Raw genomic sequence first — 26713 nt, 5'->3', positions numbered from 1 at the left:
GTCACTTCCTTATTCTGCTCGTCATCTAGCCATGCTAATGAGTTTATTTGAAACATTTTCACCCATGCAGTATTCACACACACCCCTCAAACGCACACGCACCCACGAGACTCCACCGGAACGAACAACTTTCTCTCAAGGGCAAATGCAGAAGTTTAGCATAGCTAGACAGTGCCAGCATCTATACTGAACAGCGCAGGTGTGTGTGTGTGTGTGTGTGTGTGTGGCTCCACCAGGTGTGTGAGATGTAGGCATGTTTCTGACAGCAGAAGAACACTCCAGAATATGCCGCCTCCTCCACGGGATTCCCTATTATCGCCAGAGACACAAACAGCCTTTGAATTGTGGCTAACAGGTGTCTGGAAGTCACAAACAAATTATTTGTATGTCTAGAGGAGATTCGCACAGACACGCTGTTTGTTTGGACAAAGCCAGCTGTTTCGCAACCTTTTTTGCGGCTTTCATCAACAGCCGCCTCATCTTCACTAATGAGGCGTAATCTTAATAGCGTGTCGCCCCCAATGAGACGGGCACCGTGCCATTCTGACGGGCTGACATGGGTGGAAGGTGTCACTGGCTTAACGAGGGGCGTAAATCTGACACAGCGGGACCAAAAAAGGTGCTTTATCGGCCCGTGGCGAGACACACACTCTTTCATAGAAGAGGAGCCGAGAGACAAAGAGAAGGAAAGTTTAACTACTGCCTGCTGTGAAAGAGCCTCTTGTGTTTGGGCTTGTGTCTCACCCAGCTGCAGGGCCTTGACAGCTGTAAACGCAATGAGACATTCAGCGGATTTGGCCCCATCCTCCACCGGAGAGGCCCCACGCCGCGCTCTCAGACGCCAGAACTTCATTACCACCTGTGGTGCCCACCTGCACGTAAATTCAGCCTTAATTTATGACGTGTAGGTACGATAAGTTATAGTTCTGGTAGAAGTGTGAAACTTAAGTCTCAGACGGTTGCAGGTGAGTGAATCCCACCCATGGAGCACCCTCGTCTGACCAAACCATTACTGCACAGATTCCCTGAGTAGAAGCCACGGTCCTTAAAAATCAGTTTATTACTGGTAATGCTTATTATATTCACAAATACAAATTGTAAATAATAATATAATAAAATTTTATAAAATTGTAATTTATTATTGCTTAATATTTTATTAATTTTATTTAAAAATATATACAGTGTATATATATATATATATATATATATGCAAACGTTAATTTAAATGAATTGTTTCTACACAAGCTATTACTATATTGCCTATTTTAGATAAATCTCACCTCTAAACTACTCATAAAAATGCTTTTTATGTCCATTTCTTTCTGTTTAAGTGGACCTTCTTGGCTAGAATAAGCGACTGAGACATCAGAAGTCTGGTTATGTGATAATATAGGTGAGTTTTAAGGGGGTTGAGGAGAGAAAAGGCTCTCTGAAAGTGGCCTCCTGCCGACTGGGGAGATGAATTCAGGAAATGGGGGTCAAAAGCATGTGAACCATGAGTGACTGCTGGATGATGCAGCAGTCATTGATATGCACGTCTCTGCTGGTATTTGTGGTGAGGGTTTGGAATGAGGCGAGAGCAGATGATCCAGCCCTCAACTGATGCAGTATTTATAAGTAAGAGTCTCCCCAAATGAGCATTTGGACAAAGAGGAAGTACTCGCTCTCTTTCTTTCTCTCTCTTCCACTGCAAGCGCTATTTATCTTGCTGGTCTCTGATAAATGGTAGATGTGTATTTAGCTCATTCATTGGTGTAGCTCTCATTGTCTCGCTGCGTCAGCCTTTTCTACTGCTCCACAACAGCGCTCTCTAAACTATTCATGAAATGCTCGTCAAACACCGTTAAATCTAGATAAACCCTTAAGGAAAAGGTTTGTGCATTGACAGCTGTGCCAAAATTCGGATGCCAGATTTCCAGTACTAAATTGCGAATGTCTATCAGTTTGCCTGAGGAGAAGAAGCAGTGATGTCCAGAGTTTTGCTTGACAGATGGGTGTAGCATATGAGAAATATGTATCATTGTTGTATCGGAGAGATTTGTTTTGGGAATAGAAGAGATTTGTTTGGATGTGCTCTGTCTTAGAGACACATGTCCCCCTAAAGCTCCTGTTTATCCTCGTCAGCTGTTCATCTGATGGTCCCGTTTCACAGACGCACACTGATTTTGCCCAGTCAGTTCTGAGTATGCAAACACACTCACAATCAACTCCTACTATAATTTTTAGAGAATAATTGGTTTAACGGATATTTTGTAGTTATATTTACACTTTTTTTTCTACAGTCCACTGTTTATCTATCTTCACTGCATAAGCTGTATTCAGTGTAATCTGGGTCTTTTTTTTTCTTAGTGTGTAATTTTGTGTATGTTTTTGAGGACAATGGCGTGTCATACAACCCATCCATGTGTCTGCCAAGTCACTGACATATTGTAATTGTAAAAGGAATTAAATAAATAAATAATAATAAAAATGTAAAATCTTAAAAAATGATAGATAGATAGATAGATAGATAGATAGATAGATAGATAGATAGATAGATAGATAGATAGATAGATAGATAGATAGATAGATAGATAGATAGATAGATAGATAGATAGCAATGTACAGTGCCTCCCATCCAATAAATCACAATAAACTTTGTGCTTTTGTTACTTTTGATATGAAACAAAGCCTCAGATCTCAAATTCTTACCATTTTATTATAGAATTCAAACAATAAATACCATTTTGGCATTGTTTAATGTGGAGCACTGTAGTGTCTCAGCGGTGGAAAGACATCAATATAACAGCTTGTAAACAATGTCACGAAACATAAAAAAAAGCATGACCCGTTTAAAAATTTATTTTAGGAAGGAGCATTTTGCTAAATATATAACCCATCCATCAAGTTTTTCAGCCACCATTTAATTGTAACTTTATTATTATAAAATATGTGCAATTTGTAGAATTTAAGCGTTTGTATTCAAATTAATTAATTTTAACCTTCAGTATTAATAATGTAGTACAAGCTGACTTTCATGTGTATTTTACAGCATTAGTTGAGAGATTTTTTGACATGTACTGTCCCTGATATATATCCAAAATAACTGAATTGAATCTAATCTGAAATCGAATTGAATCTCAAGCTTGTGTATCAGATTCATATCTATTAGACAGATTAAGTCGTTTTAACTTTAATTTTAGTACACTGACTTAAATTGATTTGGGTAAATTCTTAAATAATTTATTATTTAAAAAAATATATATGTATGAAAAAGATTTTTTGCCATCACTTACTGATCACTTGGATAATTTAGTCTTTTTCTAACCTCAGTTTTTGTAATTTCTGTCCCTTTTTTTTTTTTGGTCTGTGTAATTTTTTTCAAGTATTTCTCATTGACTGTTCGAGTCAGGTCAGAATCAATTCATAGATGCCGATGTGCATCAAATGAGGTGTTTGAGTGTGTGTGTGTGTGTTGTCGACTGTTCAGTATGGGTCAATGGGCTGCAGTGACAGAACAGTGAGAGCTGATCCATTCCCATTTATTGAAGGGAATAATATGAGATACTAGAATGACTAAATCCACAGCGCACACCCTCCTCTCTCTCTTTCTCTTTCTCTCACTCTGATTTTCTTTTTATTTCGGCCTCTCTTACTGGAGAACCATGAGTGTCAAGAGGATGGACAGAAAGAATATTAATAGAGTTTTATGAAGAAGAGTGGAAAGAACATACAGTGGCCCCAAAAGTATTCGGACTCTTAAAAATGTTATTGCTTTAAATTTCGCCAGGTATTATAAGTCTCCATTCTTATATATAATGCCCATTTTTCACAATTCAATAATGAATAAAATGAAATCCCACCCTATTGTATTCCCCTCGCTGAATATCTTTCACTAAAACGTGTCACATTACAGAAGTAAAATGGCCTATGAATGGTGTTTTGTGTTGACTTTAAGTGTCTGAATGCATTTTGAGGCTGCTGTACAATCTACATTTCACAACACAGATATATTTGGACGCAGCCACAAAGCGAGAGAGCGAGCTGAGAGGGATGAAACCAAAAAAAAATAAAAAATTCCAACACCTCTCATATCATTTCAAAAGATGAATCTAATCTCACTGCAATCAGCTCTCTTGCTCTACCGCCTGTCTCTCTCATGTTCGTCAGCAGTGGTCTCTCGGCACGCTCCCATCCCCTCCCCACAGGCCACGGACGCTTCGCTTTGCGGTTATTAACCTGAACAGTGGGCGCATCTGAGTCTAGGTTAATAAGCTGCTGTCTTCACCTCACTCTTTGTCGGGAGAACAATGTTGTCAAGCCTCCAGAAATTGGCAATTTACAACAGAGATGGAAATGGAAGGCAAGGTACTCTTCAGTGGAATGCTTTTTATAGCCGGGCCCACCAGCGGTGCCTTGCTCTCCCACAGCCTTTTAATGATGGATATGAAATTACAGAGGTGTGAGACTGAGATGAGACGGGAATGAGAATGGACAGAGACAAGGCGAAGAGAGACATAGGCGCTAACCAGCAGGTAGTGTACTGTACTATATTTGGCCCGGGTTTAAAACAGGTCAGAGCCAGATAAAAAAGCTAGATATGGTATTGCGCTAACTGGCAAAGACAATGCAGTATAAATGTTGCTGATATATAGTAAGCAAGTAATTATATATGTGAAGCGTAAGTGTGTGTGTGTGAACCTGGATCACAAAACCAGTCTTAAGTAGCACAGGTATATTTGTAGCAGTGGCGGGCCATGCATTTTACACCTAGGCCTTCAATGGCATCCTACATGAATTAATCCACCTCTTAATCCCATCATAATGATGCCACGGCTATAGAAACCATAAATACTACACAGAAATGCAGTGTAACAGGGCATTGCATCACAGACAGGTATCTTATGTTGCGAGAATGAATGCTATTACTAAAGCAAGAAACCCAATTAACACAATTCAGCTATAGTTTCCGCAGCTGCGCAACGCATCATCTCTAGCTGAGGCATTAACCTGACAAAATGAAACAAATAGTCCAACCCGATGTTCTTACAGACATTTATTAACTCTTTAACTTAGTAATGTATTTATACCTTACAGATAACATTGGTATAAAAGAAATAAGGCGATTACATGTGTTTTAAAGTTGACCTAACAATTTAACAAACTCTTACTGCTTTTCGTCTTCACGAGTCTCCCCACGCACTGCGGGAGGAAAATACTAGTTAGCACAGCTTTACCGGGAAAGCGAGCAAGTAACATTAAAAAAATTCATACAAGATGATGAATAAAAGTGTATACATGTGTTTTAATGTACACTTAGGACTCTCATCTTCACGCCGAGTCTCCCGCCACTCTGGAAAAGACCCGTTAATACAGCTCGACTCTGGAAACTGAGATATTCTTATGGAAACTTAAACCTGGCTTTATATCTTGCAAATAACATTAGAATACAACGCATAAAGCAATAAAATAAAATCAAAAATGAAATTTAACCTACCATACTCTAGTCTAGTGGATTTTCATCTTCACGATGACTCTTTCACAGCGCCGGTGCTGAGGAGATGTGTGGTTGTCTTTCTCGGTTATTTAGATTTACAGAAGGCGAATATATTTCAGAATGCACTGAAAATATACAATAACGCACTGTACACAGCATATACGGTAAGAAACCTGAGAAACATTAATAATACAGTGAAAACAAAAATGATTTACAGATGCTGTTTGCTAGCTTTGACTAGTGAGCTCTTTGAACATCCAATCAAAGGATGATTTTCAAATAGTTGTTCAAAAAATTTACCCTTTTGTGGTCCAGGATATATATATATATATTACGACAGTGTTTTAGTGCCATGTTAAAAACTAAAAAAAAATAATAATTAAGATATGAGATTAAAAGTTGTAATATTTCAAGAATAAAGTCGAAATACTACGAGAATAAAGTCAAAAAACTTTGAGAATAAAGTCAAAATTATGAGAATTAATTTGTAGCAAAGACGAGATTAAAGGGGCTATGTGTAGGTTTTTACTTAAAAAAATCTTTAAGATAGAGTTTTCTTTTGTCCATTTATGAGCCAACCATAATGTAATAGGAAGAATGACACCTTGACTGTCCACCACGGTTGCCTCTATCAGCCTGTAGGTTCAGTTGTGTCTGGAGGAGTCGGGTCCGAATTGGCGCGAAAATTCACAAAATGTGACGTCATGCGAATTCTCGTCTACGGCGGCAATCGCTAGCGGTAGTGTTTGAAATGGACTCTGTGGACGGAAAGAAGCGACCAGCCTCCAGCACAACCCAGAGACCCACGGAAACTCCTCGTAAGCTTAAAATAAATTTTAAAAAAAGTCTTATCTAGTGCGCACCGAAAACGAGCATGAGACTGGCTGCAGTTCCTCCAACGGCCACTGGTGTCAGTAACTGTTAGAAATTTCAGAACTTACGCAGTGCTCCTTTAAAGTTATAATAGGCTATTTTAAGAGTATATTAGCCTGTTGTGCATGCAAATTATTGCCATTACTGGGTGGCTGGCGCACTACAAATAATGAATACATTTGAAGGTGTTAAATATTATTTCCAATCAATTACTGTATTATATCGTGAATAAAACAGCTTATGAATAGTCAATTAACATTTTAGCCTACCTCAGAAAAGACAACTAAACTTATGTTAATGAGTTGGAGACCACTTCAATCTTTAGAATGTCTTATTGTTGTTTTTAACTAAATACATGTGAGGAATGAAAGGATAGATGCCACAGACGTTTTTTGTGGAGTAGGTGGTGGAATTTTCACAAAGAAAACAGAAAAGTTTAATGAATTGATTCACATGAATACAGCGATCTGTCAAGCCACATTTAAGATCTGGAAAAACACATTATTGTAAGACACACTGTTATAAAACTGATTTTGAAAGCTGAGCCTTTGTTTTATATTAAAAGTACCAAAAGCACAAGGGGGGTGGTGCACTACAAATAACGAATGCAATCGAAGACATGAAATATTATTTCCAAGCATACTGTCCCCACGAGTATGACAAATGGTATGATTTCTGCTAATAATCCCACATATATTTGTAGTGTATTAACCCCTTTGCTGTCACCCCCCCATTTTCGGCATGGTGACATAAATGACCTACCCAAAATAAAAAGGTTGCTGTATAAAATATTATGTTGCTGTGGTATTTACTTTTAGAAACACAATGAAGCTAAAGCCACAAGTCTACTAATGCTTCTTTTTAAATTTCAGGACATAATCTCTAAAACTCTGAATTTTATTAAATATTTTCTAAGAACATGTCGTGTGTTTTTAGAGAAGGCTAATACAATTGATTTATGGCCCCCTGTAGCTCTCCTGCATGCTTAAACATCATCATAATATAGATACTACTGTGCAAAAGTCTTATAATTTTACCAACAAAAAATGGTTGTAAAAGGATAGTTCACCCAAATTACTTTGTTCATCTTCGGAACAGAAAGTAATATATTTCTGATGAAATCCGAGAGCTTTCTGACTTGCATAGACAGCAATGCAACTACCATGTTCAAGGCCCAGAAAGGTAGTAAAAACATCATTAAAATAGTCCATTTGACATCAGTGGTTCAACCGTAATTTTATGAAGCTACAAGAATACTTTTTGTGCACAAAGAAAACAAAAATAAAGACTTTAACAATCTTTTCCATCATGTTACTCTTGTAAACGTATGTCAAAGACTGACGCAAAGAAGAAATTGTTACATTTTGTTAAGTTTTTTTTCTTTGCGGACAAATATTACGGCTGAATCCCTGATGTCAAATGAACTATTTTAACGATGTCTTTACTACCGTTCTGGACCTTGAATGTGGTGGTTGTGTTGTTGTCTATGGAGGGTCAGAAAGCTCTCGGATTTCATCAAAAATAAAGTGATTGTCAAAGTGATTGTAATGTCTATTTCCTATAATTTGGATGCATTTGGCACTACTGCGATAGAAACAATAATCGAAAAAAGACTTATTGTTTCAAGCTGTATATTGTATCTCCCACCTCTAACTCAGCGGTTCAGCTGGGAAGTACTTGATTGAGCTGCTTTGAAGCATGTGTTGATTTTGATTGATTTTTCAAAGGCACGTCCCTCTTCGTTCCAGTCACACAGCACAGCACAAGGACACAACTCCGTCAGGACACAGTCAGGAAGCTACCGCTATAACAGCAGAGTGGAGATCTGTTGCTCCTCAAAGATGTTGTGCTTCCCACGCTACCTTTTTGTAATACCCTGCGGTCTGGCGAAAATTAATTTGACTCCCTGTGGGTGTGGAGTTGGCTGAGAGATTGAGGAGGGAAGGAAGGAAGGTGAAGCGTCCTATGTGTGTGGAATCATGGACAGGTAGCAGCCCCTGCCCCTGACAAACACAGATAGTCCACAGCCTCATGCTGATGTATTCATGAGGAGTCATGCACCTCCAATAACTTAATTAACCCTGTGTAGCAGCCCACCACTTACTGTCCCTTCCACAGCAGATAACACACAGGACACACATCATGCGTCTTCCTCGCTCTCTCTCGTATCTCGCGGTTCTGTGCAGGAATGTGTGGCGAGATTGTGGAAATGTTCTAGGTGTCTCGTACAACAATGGCAGTGTCAACTCTGTGAGATATTTTGGAGAAACATTTTATTTATCATAATAGATATAAACTGGTGTTCCTCAAACATCTCGGTTCCATTGAACGTGCAGAATATTTTATGCAGGTTTGTTCTATCTATCTATCTATCTATCTATCTATCTATCTATCTATCTATCTATCTATCTATCTATCTATCTATCTATCTATCTATCTATCTATCTAATCCATTCATCCATCCATCTATCCTTTGTTCTATCTTTTGATTGTTCTATCTATTATTCCATCCATCCATCGTTCTAGGTATTGTTTGTTCTATCCATCTGTCCATCCATTGTTTGTTCCATCCATCCATTGTTCATTCATTTGTTTTATCTGTCTATCATCCATCATTCTATCTATTCATTGTTTTATCTATCATTCCATCCATCCATCATTCTATGTATCCTTTGTTCTATCCACCCATTCATCCATCCATCCATAGTTCTATATATCATTTGTTCTATCCACTCATTCATCCATCCATCCATAGTTCTATATATAATTTGTTCTATCCACTCATTCATCCATCCATCCATAGTTCTATATATCATTTGTTCTATCCACCCATTCATCCATCCATCCATAGTTCTATATATCATTTGTTCTATCCACCCATTCATCCATCCATCCATAGTTCTATATATCATTTGTTCTATCTTCCCATCCATCCATCCATTGTTCTGTCTTTTGATTGTTCTGTCTATCATTTCATCCATCCATTATTCTAAGTTTTGTTTTTTATCCATCCATCCATCCATCCATTATTCATTTGTTTGTTTTATCTGTCTATCAATGATTCTATCTATTGATTGTTCTATCTATCATCCCATCCATCTATCATTCTATGTATTGTTTGTTCTATCTATCCATCTGTCCATCCATTGTTTGTTCCATCCATCCATTGTTCATTCATTTGTTTTATCTGTCTATCATCCATCATTCTATCTATTCATTGTTTTATCTATCATTCCATCCATCCATCATTCTATGTATCCTTTGTTCTATCCACCCATTCATCCATCCATCCATAGTTCTATATATAATTTGTTCTATCCACTCATTCATCCATCCATAGTTCTATATATCATTTGTTCTATCTTCCCATCCATCCATCCATTGTTCTGTCTTTTGATTGTTCTGTCTATCATTTCATCCATCCATTATTCTAAGTTTTGTTTGTTTTATCCATCCATCCATCCATCCATTATTCATTTGTTTGTTTTATCTGTCTATCAATGATTCTATCTATTGATTGTTCTATCTATCATCCCATCCATCTATCATTCTATGTATTGTTTGTTCTATCCACCCATCCATCCATTCATTGTTCTACATATGTATCGTTTGTTATATCTATCCATCTGTCCATCCATTGGTCCATCCCTCCCTCCCTCCATCCATCCATCCATCTCTTCCTGTCATTCCAATTCCAATTCAACTTCCTTTGTTTTGCAGTCAACTTAATTTAAGTTCTAAATTTTGAACAACCTTTGTGTCAACAGCAAAGCGGCTCTAATGTGGCCTTAATTTACGTAGAACCGAATCCTAAAAGTTTTATTGGCATGTTTTGCTCCACCCTTCCCCCTTTGTGGAAATGCAAATCTTGTTTACATCAGTGTTGGACATTGTTTTTTTGTTGTTGTTTTTTTGGTCTTGAAGTATATTGGAACCCGAGGGCAAAGAAAACAGTTTAAAAACATCTCCAACATAGGCAGCATAATGTTTCTAGTAATGATTTAATTAGATTTAATAGCTTCCGTGGCTTTACCCTTTTCACACTCATCCAGTTTACACAATGCAGAAGCCTCAACGCGATTTTCCCTGAGGGCCGAAACTCAGTGCCGTCTTTCCATTACTGTTCACACCACAGCTCCAAATGCCACCACCATTGATAACCTCCAACCCCCAGAGGGAAAGCCTGAAAACGAGATGATCGGGAAGCCCATCGTATGCCGCAACTCCTGCATGCAATTATTCAGCCATGAATGCTGTGGCCTTTCCATGCCCTTTGGAAAACTCACCCTGACTAAATGCTCGCTGGGGTTGCTCGGTCTGGGGGCGTTGTGCATTTTAAGGTTAGCGCTTGTTGCCTGTGGTCGCCTTATTGATCCCGGGCAGCCTGGTGCTCTCTGCTTTTTGGAGATAAGGCAACAGACTCGACCCCCTCCTTATCCCACTGGCCCCGCCAGACTTACAAATACAAACACCCAATTTCTAATCCACTTGTGGGCTGCTGAAGACAGACAGGCCTTTATTTATATCCTTTCAAGCCATCCGCGGGGTCCGCCGTTCTGATAAGCCGTGTAGGGACATCGGTTTTCTTGTTTGGAGGCAATCAGACGTAGACGAAGCCCTCCACCCATCACTGTCCCGACCCCATCTGTTTTAGCCAACCGAAAGAGAAGGAGCCGAACCGACCAAAGCGCCAGATGTGGATGGGATCAGTGTTCTATAATGCTGAGCGTGGCAAAAGTATCAAACTCATGTCGGATACTGTGCGATAGGATATAGTGGAGACTACAGATGTAGTGCCACGAATTGCTTCCAATTCCAAATGTTTACAGTCAACATGAATTTTGAAATTGACCCTGAATGTCAGCTGGAATTGAATGATATTAATTCCTGGTCTTATTGAGCACAGCCCATAATTGCAATTACCAGTGTTTTTTTGTTTTTCAAAATTATTGCAACTTTGATTACTGAAGTACAAATTTACCTAAAATAGCTATTTAGTCATTGTTTAAGGCTGCTGTTTGAGGAAGTCACTGTTGGGATGGTTATTTTTCAAATGTAATAGGTTACAAAATACAAATAACCCTATTTAACAGGTAATAAGTCGTGTAACAATGTCTATTACTCTATTAATGTAACCGATTACATTTGACTACTTTTTGATTACTTTTCTACATTTTAGAAAAGTACATTCTACCATTTTGAAACATTTAAAGCGGGCAGGGTTACATCAGTACACAATACTGAATACTGTCAGACTTTCAAAATACTTCTTCACTTGAATTAAGATTATAACAATTTAATTTAAAGTACAACCACCACAAAATCAGCACTTAAAATCATAATAAGAAACCATTTAATAGCTATGATACTGTTTTTGAAATCAAACCTTTGCATATCTATGACAGGAAACACTGGCATCTATCGATGCACACACAAAAAAACACAGTTAATCTTAAAAAATAAAGCATATACAAATATATGCATATCCTTTTCTGTGACCTAAACTCCTGAAACATTGGTGTTTTATTTTTTTTTTAAAGGAGTCAATGCAATTTGGGAAAGAAATTAATCATATCTGTAAGTGTGTGAAAATAATCAGATGTAACCCCCTTTTGCAATCGTTAACTGTAATTTAATCACACAATTTTTTTCTCTGTAACTGTAACAGATTACAGTTACATTTCGTGATTCTGGTTCATGTAACTAGTTACACCCTAACACTGGAGGCAATGCAGTCTTTTCCAATATTTAACATAGTATTTTATAGTTAGTTAACATGTATTTAGTAAAGCTTACAGCGATAGCAAATAGGCATAGATCATACCACATTACAGAAGTAAAGTGGGTTGTGGATGTCGTTTCATGTTGACTTTCACTCATTACAGAGAATTTAAGAATTGGTTCCCTTTTGAATTGAAGTGGCCACACAAAACAGGTTGAACTGTAATTCAGCATAACTAATGGATTCTGGGAAATTAAGTGTTCTTTTACACTGACCCTCAAAAGAGAGTTTATTTCTGATTAAATATATAAACTAAATACAATTTAGAATTTAATTTTAATTCTAATTCCTTACATTCAAATCAGAATTGCAACTCTGCATCCTCTTTGCTTCCACAATTCAAACTGAATTCAAGTTCAGACATGAAGTTGGTTTTTAACCCATTTGCTGTCACCCCCCATTTTCCATGGAAACACAAGTGACATACCCAAAATAAACACATTCTCGCTTCAGCTCAGAATCTGTCACAGCCTTGCTTCACTGCCATCAGAGGCTGCGACTAGCAATGCATCTCGATAAGACGCTTGAACACTGATGGAATCTTGTCTGCAGAAACACCCTCAGCACCCACTCAGACAGCAGAAATCAAATTCTGTTCAATCAAACCCACAATTACATTAGATCGCATCCAACAGCAGCGCACTGATGGCGCATGTGCTCATCCGCATGTGTTTTTGCGTTCGATGTGTGCCGCAGTCCTGTCACCATGGTAATGAGGTGATTGATTGATGAGTGTGATTGCTGACATTGAGGGGTGGACAGGTGGGTGAATACATGGGGGGTGATTTGTTACCGCCTGCCACCTATGTTATCGCTTATTAAATCAACAGGCAAGGTGAGGAGATATGAAAACAGGCGGAGAGAGGCAGGACTCCTGCAAGGATAAACAGCTCAGCTCCTGTGCCATATGGAATACCAGTCCTTTAGGTGGCTAAATGCCAGCATGATTGTACACACACCAGAAGCCTCTGTCTGTTAACAGGTATCAGATGCTCTGGTGGTCGAGTCAAACGTTGTGATGTTCAGATAAGACGCGACTGAAGTCTCTTTTGTGTATGTGCATGTGCAATGCAATAGTTGCACTTCTTTACTGTAGTTATGGATCTTTTAAATTATATTTGACTTATATTTGCTATACCATTCAAAGCATGCACCAAATTAATTATAAGATCCATAAATAAAACAAAAATAGTATTATTTATGGTAGCACTACGGTACGTTTTCAGTACGTTTAAATTTTTATTTTATTTCCTGTTTTTAAATGTTTCAGTAGTGTAATTATGTCAGCAGATAGACACGGGACACAGAGGTAAGTGCAATACAAACAACAGGTTTATTGAAAAGCAGCAGAGGGGAATGAGATGAGCAGTAAGTCCAGGTAAGCAGGCAGGGAATGGGAAAGTCTCTTGGGGCTTATCTGAGTGTTAATGTCTTTGTTTCTTTATCCAGGGGATCCAGAGGGAACAGCGGAGCGTGGAGACGGTGGTGAACAGGAGCAATGGAGAACGGGGATAGGAACACAGGAGCAACTGGTAGGTAGACAAAAGGTAAGTGGGTCAGGTTAGTCAACATAGAATGTTTGAAACCAGACAATGAGTGAACGGGAAGAGTGCAGGGATATAGTGCTGCTGATTAGTGCTAACAGGTGGCGGTGATCAGAAATCGGGGGATTGGGATCTGGGGAGTGTCGTTGGTGGAGACTGCGGTGACCGTGATGTTCTTACAGTACCCCCCTCCTCCAGGGGTGGTTCTTGACGCCCTATTACGACGACGGGGTCGGCCACGGCCTCTGGCTGTGGGACGATCAGGGTGGTTCTGGTGAAATTCAGCCAGGAGAGAATGATCCAGCACATCGTCCCGGGCCACCCAGGGTCTTTCCTCCAGCCCGTATCCCTCCCAGTCAATAAGATATTCCAGACGACCATCCCGTCGCCGAGAGTCCAAGATGTCCTGCACCCTGTAGACTAGGGGCTCCTCGATGATCTCGGGAGGAGGAGGAACTGCAGGCTCGTCGGGTTCTGTCACAGAGGGAGAGACAGGCTTGAGGAGTGAGACATGGAATGCTGGATGGATACGATACCGTGCAGGGCGTTGGAGACGGAAGGTGACCTCATTGATCTGCCTCTCGATGGTAAAGGGACTGATATAGCAGGGACTCGGCTTCCGGCAGGGCAGGCGGAGACGCAGATCCCGGGTGGAGAGCCAGACGTTATCTCCAGGACGATAGACGGGGGTGGCAGACTGACGGGCATCTGCATAGTTCTTGTGTCTCCGCACTTCCTGCTGGAGTTGGACATGAGCTGGGACCCAAACTCTCTCACTCGCTCGGAACCAGTAGTTGACAGCTGGAACATCGGAGGGCTCTTCTGTCCAGGGAAACAGAGGGGGTTGGAAGCTGAGTATGCACTGGAAAGGGGTGAGGCCGGTGGTGGTTTGCTTGAGGGAATTTTGTGCATACTCGGCCCACGAGAGGAAGCCGTTCCAGCTGTGCTGGTTGTCATGACAGTAGACCCGGAGATGTCTCCCAGACACGGGTCCAGGGGATCCAGAGGGAGCAGCGGAGCGCGGAGACGGTGGAGCACAGGAGAGATGGAGAACGGGGATAGGAACACAGGAGCAAGTGGTAGGTAGACAAAAGGTAAGTTGGTCAGGTTAGTCAACATAGAATGTTTGAGACCAGACAATGAGTGAACGGGAGGAATGCAGGGATATAGTGCTGCTGATTAGTGCTAACAGGTGGCAGTGATCAGAAATCAGGGCATTGGGATCTGGTGAGTGTTGTTGGTGGAGACTGTGGTGACTCTCTGACAAATTAATTATATCATTTCTTTATTTTTCCCACATTCCCTTTCTAAAAAAAAAAGGCAGTATACAATATACACTACACATTATTCAAGATTTGGTGAACAGTATTTGTTGATGGCTTAAGGTAGGTTAAGGGACCATCAACAAATACTGGATGTTGTGTCCAGTATTTTTTGGAACTTCTACTTTGGCCAAAATGTGGAATATACAACATGCAGCATATTTCATAATTGTTAAAAATGTTCCCCACAGTGCAATGCACTTGACATGGCCCTTAATTTATAGTGCAGCATTTTAAAAAATAAAGTATTTTGACTTATTTAATTGGGTTTCCAAGACCTAAGACATTTTTACACAAACCTGGATAAAAATACAAAATGCTCATTCTTAAAATGCATTCAAGATCACAGGTGAATAGCAATTAAATGGAATTGCTTGTTAGTATTGTTCCATATTACTATTTTAAATGTTTAGTTTGCATAATGACATACTATTTCTAAACATTAGGCAGTATACAGTATACACTACACAGTATTCATTATTTGGTAAGCAGTATTTGTTCATGTTCACATCTTTGTATTCTATTTCAAATACAAAAAAAAAAGACAATTTTACACAAAATTGGATAAAAATAGCTATATTTATATCCAAGATGACAGTTAAATGGCAATTAATTAATGGCAATTTTTGTATAATGAGTATTTTGCATACTATTTCTTAATAAGTATTCTGTATACCATACTGCACATTATTCAGCAATTACAGTAATATTTAAACAGCATTTAGTAATGTTCATTAGATGTTATTTTATTCTAAACATGAAATATAGGTAAAATATAGTTTATTTTCACTTAGTATTTATAACAAAATTGGCAGTGTAAAGTATATAGTGTGTATTATAGAGTATTTAGTAGTCAATATTTGTTTGCATTGTCTGGGTCATTTGCTAACTGCTGCACCATGGCACTGATACCTGCACATTTTCATCCATTTATCATCTGTTTTCACAGATGATCACTTGCGCAAAAGTTGGAACATCCCAAATTTGGCTTATTCATAAGTGAAGCCTCGTGTCTTACCTTTTGCGTTTACCGTTGTAATTACACTGCTATTTTCACAGTGTCTTTCAGGTGTAAACGAGCTTTAACAGAAAGCTCTCTCACCACCACAGCACAGGTGCTTTATTTATGTGTAAAATGAGCGGAATAAAATTAATAATTTAGAAACCTGTGGTAAGAAGATACTTTCTAACTTTCCTGAACATTTCCCAGGTTGCTAGAGGAAAATATAACATGTTGCCAGAACTCTGTGTCTGTATGTGCAGCTGTGCAATTTCTCCATTTGATATTGTATTATAATTGGTGCCTTTAAAAAAAATACACCTGCTGTGAATTAGGGTGGCACGCAAAGTTATTCTGTGATTGCATTATAATATCCTTCTAAAACACGTCAGCACTCAAGTGCGACTACTACAGATTTGATGTATTATGAATGCATTCTAAAACATTACAATCCCATTTATTATTCATTATACATATATCTAAAGCTCTGCTGAAGTCCTACACGGTTATATCGACTCTCTGTGTTTAATCAAACATATGCCGCCCTTTGAATAAGACATGCAGTATTCCCAACCACATCCCTTTAAGAACATTTCTTCGCTGCCCATATTTTCCATTTCTGTCTGGTACATTAAGTTGCTGAAACAGAAGAGGCGTCCTGTCATCCGAGTGTGATAACAGAACGGTTAGCTTTCCCTTTGCCCTGCTCTCCATGTATAAATATGTATAATTCTGATAAGATTAATTGGATCGCCTAAGTACACAGAGAAGGAGAGAGAAAGAGGACACAGATGAGAGCTCTTCTTCAGGCTGCTTTTTGGAAATGTGCTCCAGGCCCACCTCACATCCCCTGCTAAAGTGCTTCATTTTTTTCTAGAACAAACTGCCTTCAATTAAAAAAGAAAATGGCTTACCCAAAGGTCCCGAGGAAAAAGAGCCGAGCAAATGGCTTGAACACACTCACGATAAATAGTCCTGTTAAAATATTAAGCATTCTGAGAAGTGTTCGATACAAAATGCTCACCTGTGTCTTAATGGGGAAACATATTTCTTTGAGTTTCCACCGCTAAGAGAAATTATAATCACTCACTGTGTAAGGGATTCTGTTGGAAACATTCTCACTTCATATCTCACAACAAGATCCAAGAAAAAAAAAAAAAAAAAAAATAAAATAAAAAAAAAATATATATATATATATATATATATATATATATATATATATAATTTTTATTTTATTTTTTTATTATAATAATTAAAAAACAAAAAATCCCATTATTTTTATTATTCTGTCCATATATACATATCCATATATGTTGAGTTTTGGTCCTTCACCAGGAAATGCAGTTTAAATTCTGACGGTAACACTTTAGAATACTGTTCCATCATTAATGAATAACTACACAAGAACACATGAGTAACACAATATTAGCACTCTAGTAACTACTAGCCTCTAACAAGAAACTCTGATTAATGAATTAGTAAGTAATAGTGCTTAGTTGAATCTGGTAATTCACTATTAGTCAATCAATAACTACTATTTTTTTCAAACCTCCCTAAGAACTACTATATACAGGTTCATAATTCATATGAATAATACACAATGTATAATTAATTCTAAAGTGAAGGCCATGGTAAACCACTTACAATGACTCAAGTATTGTCAAATTCTTCAGAACGAATTCCTAATTATTTGGATCAGTATAGTAATTATTCAGGTGTTACTACATCCTTCTAAAGGAATTATTAATTTTTTGAATCAGTATTCTAAAATTAAGATCGTGATAACTCCCAAGAAATGACTGAAGTCATTGTAAACTCTTGAGGTTTTTGTAAGGTTCTGGTTAGTAATTCATTTTGCTAGCACTTAAATCAATACTATTGGGTGACTGTGATCTTCACTTTAGAATACTGATCCAAATAATTAGTAATTAGTCATGTAGTAACACGAGTCATTACTATCCAAAACCTTACATATATCTCAAAAGCTTACAATGACATCAGTCAATATTAGGAAGTTATCATGCTTTTCACTTTAGAATACTGATCCAAGTAATTAGTAGTTCCTTTAGAAGGATTTGGTAATACTTGAGTCATTATTAGTGGATTACCATGATCTTCACTTTAGAATTAAATGATACATTATGCATAATTCATATTAATTATGAACCTGTATACAATAGTTCTTAGTAGTTCGCCAGGAAACGTGAAAAAAATTTTAGTTATTGATAAGCTAATAGTGAACTACCAGTTTCAACTGAGCGCTATTACTTACTAAATTGTTAAACAGAGTTTCTTGATAGTTAATAGTATTTACTAGAATGTTAATAGTGCATTAGTTATTTGTTCCTCATAACGATTGAACAGTGTTCTAAAGTGTTACTATTCTGATTTCCTGTCCCTGTTCTGATTTTATGAATAAAAAGTGTCAAAAAGTCCCAAACTAACTACAAAGCAAAGATCACGTGCATCTCTCCCACACATTTTTTTCTGGTGGTTTCTGAGGCTACACGGCATGGCATGTGCTGGCAGGCCACTTCTGCCTTCCACATTTGTTTTGGCAAATGGCACCAGGAAGCATTCCCATGGCACCAGTCGTCACCGGTGAAAAATGAGCACAACCAGCCAATGCACATGACAGAACCTATAAACAGTCATCGAACCAATTCCCATTAAGTACAGTCCCAAGACCGATTGTTTGTGTGTCAAACCAAGAAGTGGGCAGAGAAGAATTCTCTACAAACGCAGAGCTGGCAATAAACCTCCAGTATAAATGTGAACGGATGGGCCACATAAAGGGCCTCAATGTGATATTAATTCTGCTACTGCTGCGGTCTGGAAGGCACTCTGTCAAGCTAACGGGTTTTACTCCGTCTACGGTACGGTTATGATAATAATGAGCTGTACGTTCCTCACATCAGCTCTGAGCGATAGAGGCACGAGTCATTGGTGTGTTAAAGTGTTTTATTATTACTTGAATTATGAATTATTTTGTGGGAAATTCTTTCTGCACTCATGAGTCTATAAATTGAAGGAAGTTGGTTTACTCTGAATCCTCTATGCTGTAAAATATTCTGTGCCACTAACTTAAGAGAAAGTGGCTATTATTTGTAATTTATTTTATTTTTTATTTTAATTTGTGTTTGTATATATATGTGTGTGTGTGTGTGTGTGTGTGTATATATATATATATATATATATATATATATATATATATATATATATATATATATATATATATATATATATATATATATATATATATATATATATATATATATATATGCAGGGTGCGATTTGTAGGGGGGGATGCGGGGATTTCCCCACCTCTGGTCTATGCATCCCTGCCTCTGCTGAATTATTTTTATTCCCGGTGAGAATAAAATGATTTGTGAAACGCACTATGAAGTCCCATTCTGAATCAAACGATTTGCGATACACCATCCGATTGGAGCGCTTCAAAAGTTTCAAAAAGCTCTGTTGTTGATGTTCTTTGTTCGCTTTCTCTATATAATTTATTTGTTGTTTGAATCACCGGTAAAATTAAATCATTACAATAAATAGGCCTAACTTACAATGTTTAAATTGTGATCACATTAATTATTAAAAACATTTAATGACGTGACACCCATTTACTTGTCTAAAAAGACGGATTTATGATGTGCGTTGTTAAGATTACACATTAGGTTAGGCTATAACCTTACCCTGGAGAGAAAAAAAGTTTCCAAAAGCATCCCCCCCTCTGCTTTTTTCATTTATATGTATGTGTGTGTGTGTATATATATATATATATATATATATGTATGTGTGTGTATGTGTATGTATATGTATGTATATATATATATATATATATATATATATATATATATATATATATATATATATATATAGTCACGTGTTGGTTTCCGTTTAGTTCCTGTTTGCCCTTATTTGGTTTTTCCTGTCCTAGTTTAGTTAATCATCGTTTATTCCATTCACCTGTTTTGTATTAATCATCTTCTTTGCTCTTTTGTTCTTGTTCCTTTATAAGTCCTCAGTTCTCCCTTTGTCTTTGCCTGAGTTTAATGTTATTTAATGTTACTTAACGTTCATTAAAGGAAAGAGTGTGTTGATGCTACTTCGTTCTCGTGATCCTTGTTTATTTTTACTACAACCACTAAATCCCATAACATATATATATATATATATATATATATATATATATATATATATATATATATATATATATGTGTGTGTGTGTGTGTATAAATGCAGAATAAAAGGTTAAAAATAATATGTAATTTTATATTATCTTTGGATTTATGTATATAATGTTTCAATTTCATTCCCATTTCTATTTTTTATATTTATTTCAATATTCTGTATTTTAGTAAATACTGTGTAGTTAAAGAACAATCTTTGAAATAAGTCAGTCTTTTAAAAACAGTGTTTAATTTATATTTACTTTGCCATATACATTACTTCACCTGATTCGTCTTAAAAAATATATGCAATCGCTATTATTAAAGTATGTGTTTTTTGTGTGTGTGCTAAAACAAATAATTTAAACTCTCCCTTTCTCTTTGTCTCAGGCCACAGAATGGGTCTATGATCCTCTACAACAGGAAGAAGGTGAAGTACAGAAAGGATGGCTACTGCTGGAAGAAGAGGAAAGATGGGAAAACCACGCGGGAGGATCACATGAAGCTCAAAGTGCAGGGAGTCGAGGTGAGAGGCTGTTCTCTATTAGTAACATGATACAATCACAAACTCCAGAAAACCTCATGGAAGCACAGACTGTCAAACCATGAGGTTTTTGTGTGCGTCTGGCTTTAGTGTCATCAGACTGATTGGAAGTACAGGGATTGTTCCTGAACATGCCATTGAGGAGAAAACCAGTGTCCATTTTTTTCACAAATCCCTTGATGGTGCTTTAATCATGTTAACTTGTGTAAGCGAGGATGTGTTTGTGTGTGTATGTCCATTGCACATGACCTTTCTAAGATGTGAAAACCAGCACCCCTCCAACACCCCCCCCCCCCCCCCCCAGCTGGCCGCAGCGCCGTGCGTCCCTGTGCGGATGACTCTAATGTGTCAGCTCAGGCGTGGCCCCTTTAAATGAAGAACCGTAATGAAGCATGTCTCTGGTCCCTGCGTTCCTGCTCACTGCCTCTAATGAAGAGAAATGTCAGCACAATGCCGATTTAGCAGCGTGATAGAATGAACGCATGGATGAGTGCGGGCCTCGCCGGTCTCCTCTGGTGCTCTACCTACCCGAGATGCTCACCTGAGCCGAGTGCTTTGATCTAACTGAGCTTTATGAGGCCAGTTAGAGACGGAGAAGATATTTAGCATAATATATTGCTGACATGTGTAGCCTTTACAGGGAAAGATTATGCAAAGATTACAGTTCTATCACTGTTTATTAGCAATTATGTCATTCCAAACTCTTGTGACTAGTTTTTCTTCTATGAAACACAAAACATAATGTCCAATCTGTTTTTTTTTCTATACTGTTAACTTTAACAGCACCTGGGGCTGTCAAAGTCAAAAATGACAAAAAAAAAGTTGCATAAAAGGATCATGAATCTTGTTCATGTCAAACGTTTATTATATTTTTTTTCTAGTCTTTTTATAATTGTCTCAATTGATATATGATTTTCAGTGATATTTGTTTTAAAATGCCAAGCCAAGTTTGAATATGTGCAGATGGTATTAAAAGAGTTTCTATACAGCAAACAGGTTGTATGGACTACATTTATGCTACTTTTTTTATTTAAATGCCCTTTGTAGTATTGAAGAGAGTTAATTTATTTATAGAAAAAAATGGATCCAAGGCACTTCTTCTGGTTCAAAAATATAAAAATATTATATAATTGTTTTATATAAAATATAAAAAAAATTATATTTTTGAACCAGAGGAATCAGAATCAGAATGAGCTTTATTGGCCAAGTATGTTTACACATACAAGGAATTTGTTGTAGTGACAGAAGCTCCACAGTGCAACAGAAAGACAGCAAAAGGAAAGGACACAGATAATAAAAGAATAACAACAATTAACCAAAGGCAATGTACAAAGCAGCAAAAACACAATATATAATATAGACAACTATGTATGTACAGGTCAAGTATGTGCAAATTAGAAATGAGAAAATAAAGATAAAATTAGTGAGTGTGGTGAATGGATAGTGCATTATAATTGTGTGTTCCACGTTTATTGTTGAGTGTTCATGAGATGGATTGCCTGAGGGAAGAAACTGTTCCTATGTCTGGTCGTTCTGGTGCTCAGAGCTCTGTAGTGTCGACCAGACGGTAACAGATCAAAGAGGGAGCATGCTGGGTGTGAGGGGTCCATAGTGATTTTACCAGCCCTTTTGCTCACTCTGGATAAGTACAGTTCTTGGAGAGTGGGGAGGGTTGTACCAATGATTCACTCAGCAGTCCGGACTACCCTCCGTAGTCTTCTGAGGTCAGATTTGGTAGCTGAGCTGAACCAGACAGTTATTGATGTGCAGAGGATGGATTCAATGATGGCGGAGTAGAACTGTTTCAGCAGCTCCTGTGGCAGGTTGAACTTCCTCAGCTGGCGAAGGAAGTACAACCTCTGCTGGGCCTTCCTGACAATGGAGTCGATGCGAATATCCCACTTCAGGTCCTGGGAGATGGTGATGCCCAGGAATCTGAATGACTCCACTGCAGTCACAGTGCTGTTCATGATGGTGAGTGGGGGGAGAGCAGGGGGGTTTCTCCTGAAGTCCACTATCATCTCCACAGTTTTGAGCGTGTTAAGCTCCAGGTTGTTAAGACTGCACCAGACAGCCAGCTCCTTAACCTCCTGTCTGTAAGCAGACTCGTCACCGTCCTGGATGAGGCCGATCAGTGTGGTGTCATCTGCAAACTTCAGGAGCTTGACAGAGGGGTCTTTGGTGTAGAGGGAGAAGAGCAGTGGGGAGAGAACGCAGCCCTGAAGAGCTCCAGTGCTGATGGTTTGAGTGCTGGATGTGAATTTACCAAGCTTTACTAGCTGCTGTCTGTCTGTCAGGAAGCTGTTGATCCACTGGCAGACGGAGGTGGGGACGAAAAGCTGGGTTAGTTTATTTTGAAGGGTTTCCGTGATGATGTGTTAAAAGCGGAGCTGAAGTCCACAAACAGGATCCTCACATAAGTCCCTGGTCTGTCCAGATGCTGCAGGATGAAGTGCAGTCCCATGTTGACTGCATCATCCACAGACCTGTGTGCTCTGTAAGCAAACTGCAGGGGGTCCAGTGAGGGTCCAGTGATGTCCTTCAGATAAGCCAAAACCAGTCTTTCAAATGATTTAATGGCTACAGACGTTAGGGCCACAGGTCTGTAGTCATTAAGTCCAGTAATTTTGGGTTTCTTTGGGACGGGGATGATGGTGGAGCATTTGAAGCATGAGGGGACTTCACACAGCTCCAGTGAACTGTTGAAGATCTGTGTGAAGATGGGGGCCAGCTGATCAGCACAGGTTTTTAGGCAAGCTGGTGACACACCGTCTGGGCCTGGTGCTTTCCTTCTTTTGTTCTTCCTGAAGACCTGGCACACATCTTCTTTGCTGATTTGAATCGTAGGTGTGGGGGAGAGAGGGGTTGCTGAAGGTGTGAATGGTTGTGTTGAGAGGTGTTCAGGGAGGGTGTGGTGTGATCTTTCAAAACGACAATAAAAGTCGTTCAAGTCGTCTGCCAGGTGTTGATTCTCCAAAAGTGCCAAGAAGTGCCTTGAAGTGCCATGGATCCAGTTTTTTCTATAGATATATTTTTGTACCCAACCAAAGAGCACCTTCTGGGATCATTAAACGGAGGTCCTTTCAGTAAGTAGCGCTCCAAGAATTTTTCCTTGAGAGTTAATTTATTGTTAAGTGTGAGTAAATATGACAAAATTATCATTTTAAGTCAACAGTTCCTTTAAAATGGCATTTCAGGCAGATTTAAATACCAATTAAAAATGAACTAACTCTTTTAATTAATTGGACAAGAGTCATTAAAGCAAGAGTCAGAATTGAAATACTTGTACAAACAAAAAAAGTTGATTCTTTTAAAGAATCATTCAGGAAAAAAAGTATGGCGTTCTTTTATGGCACTTAGTTTGTCTGTTTTGGAGTTTGAATGTCCCTGGTCACTGTATACTTTTGTATTGGAAAGAGCAGCATTAATTGAACCAGCTTACAAGAGTAATTTCCTTTTTAATAAATTAGTCAAAATGGTTCCAGCTCATATGAGTCCCTTTTTGAACGCTTGTACAAAAAAAATGGCTCTTATTAGTTGGTTCTTTTAATGAATCATTCGAAACAAGCTGTATCAACTACTTTTACAGTTCATTTTTGGAGGTTAATGCCCTTGGTCACTATATACTTTAGTTGTATTGCATAGAGCAGCACCTTTCTAAATGTTTGGAATGATGTGACGGTGAGTAAACATGACAGAATGATCATTTTAAATGAGCAGTACTTTTAAAATATAATTTCCAGGCAGATATAATGCTTCTAAAATACAAATTAAAAATGAGCTGGTTCTTTTTAATGAAGCTGTCTAAATGATTCACTGATTCATTAACAGAACCAGCTCGTAGGAGTCAATTGTTCACCTGTTTGTACAAACAAATGACTCTTATGGGCTGGTTCTTTTAATGAGTCAATCAACAAGAGGCACTGAGATTCAAAATAGTCAAAAGCTTCAAGGAAGCAACTTCTTTGATTCCTCTATTTGAATGTTTGTTCAAACTAATTGCTGTACTCAATAATCTGCTGAAGCTGGTTGTCTTAAACTTTTTTAAGTTGGCTCAACTTTTTATTTATTTATTTTTATAATTTTTTTGTTACAGTGCTGTAAAAAATCAAAAGTTGAGAGAACTTAAACGGCAACCAGCTTAAGCAGATTTATATGGAGTGCTTTAATGGTTCTTTTTTGTCCATTTTGGAGCCTAATTGTGTTTTTGTTGTTTTGAAAAGAACAGCGTGAAAATACCCTCACGTCAGCTCAAACATTTATGGAAATAAATAAATGATGACAGAATGATCTTTTAAGTGAATGAAATTTCCAGCAGAGGTAATGCTTGTATAACACAATTCTACCATTTAATACAACACAAGCAAAGGAAATATGACAGGAATGAAATGTGTATTTGTCCATCTGTGAAAAGCATTATGTGTGGTGCCGATGGCAGACTCCACTATAGAACATCCCTTGGGGTATTTTTCAATGCGGATCATTCCTCCAAATTTGTTTGACATGTTGAAAACAGGGTAGAAAATGGGTGGACAGCTGATGTTGAATCAATAATCATACAAGATGTTTCTGTCTGGAGGGACAGTAGGTGTGAATGAACAACGGCATTCTGACTGATGATCATTTCACCTGCACTGGGCTAAAAGGGCAACGGTGGCGAGTCTTTTGGTTTGTTTTCCGGTTTGCTGGTCACATTATTACATATTAGGATGTAAAATCGTAAACCAGAAATATTCCCAGAGATTTGGCCCTTTGGAAATCTGCAATTAATTTTATATGGGAATTGGCAGATATTTCAGGCCGTTTGTGTGTGTGTGTGTGTGTGTGTGTGTTCAACTAATAAGCACATTTCTTATTTCTCAATCCAATCAAGCGAAGTAGGATACATTAGCGTACATTAGGACTTAAATCAGATTCAAATGTGTTTTATTTTGGCTCTATGAAACAAGCGGAAACATACTCATCCACTGAGGGGATTTTGGCACAATGACACAAATACCCAAAGGCTTGAGCGAGAGAGATAGAGTTCAAATGAAAAAGCTCTGCAGGGCATCTCTGCAGTTTCTAAATGGGAAATATTATTCAATTTGTAGCATATTTTCCTCCTTGTGTTAGTTGAGCCTTCAATTTAACAGCATGTTTTTTTATTACAGCTGCTTTAAGACTACATGCAGATGAGCAACAAATAAATGACTCTTATCATCTAAAGATTCACTGGTTTAAAGGAGACCTATTATGCCCCTTATTACAAGACGTAATATAAGTCTCATGTGTCCCCAGAATGTTTCTGTGAAGTTTATTAAATCATTTATTATATAATTTTGAAAATGCCTAGTTTGAGTGGAAGCAGAAACACTGCATGTTTCTGCATATCTTTTATTTTTTTTGTGTTGTGCATGTCTCTTTAAATGCAAATGAGCTGCTTCTCCCCACCCCCTTTTCTAGAATAGGGCTGTCTGTGCCTTTACAGCTCATACCTCAGATACTCTGCTAAAAAAAAACATCTGTCTGGTTTGAATTATCATGACTATCATGCTGAAATCATGCGTTTTAAACCATATTAGTTTACATATCCGATATACAGTTTTCTGAGCGCACACATCCGAAGCGCACGCACAGAAAGCAGCTTATAGCACTTAAACATGGAAAAAGTCTGTAATTTCAATTGGTTTATACAAACAAATTACTAGCCCTGTATGAGCTTTTCTTTTAATGAATCAGTCAAATAGATTAATTAATTCAGTCTTTATTTCATTAGTTGTCTTTGTATTATGTCTTTTTATCTTCTCACATTTAATTCAGACTGCAAACTCGCCATATACAATAGGAACTTTAAGGGCAGTGTTGGAAACCAGTTCACCAGAGTTCTTATAAGGGGACAGAAATCAACCCCAAATGTGCCCCTGGGCTCTCCATCATAAGCCATTCCTGCCCTCTGGACACCAAACACATTAAAGTGCTCTCTAGATCCCCACACTCGCTCTGTTTGCTCTG

The 26713-nt window shown here is 38.0% G+C and overlaps 1 protein-coding gene across 1 annotated transcript in view; it reads left to right on the top strand.

Annotated features, from left to right (window-relative positions):
• Positions 1 to 26713, top strand: part of LOC306854630 (calmodulin-binding transcription activator 1-like) — a 333407-nt gene that overhangs the window by 190830 nt on the left and 115864 nt on the right. The window contains exon 5 of the mRNA XM_079392795.1: positions 20566 to 20701. Within this exon, the coding sequence (XP_079248921.1) occupies positions 20566 to 20701 (136 nt within the window). The remainder of the gene's footprint in view (positions 1 to 20565; positions 20702 to 26713) is intronic.

This window comes from Barbus barbus, assembly GCF_936440315.1.
Source record: "Barbus barbus genome assembly, chromosome: 35".
Lineage (NCBI taxonomy): Eukaryota > Metazoa > Chordata > Actinopteri > Cypriniformes > Cyprinidae > Barbus > Barbus barbus.
Note: the sequence above shows the minus strand (reverse complement) of the source record. Positions and strands in the feature narration are given on the sequence as shown.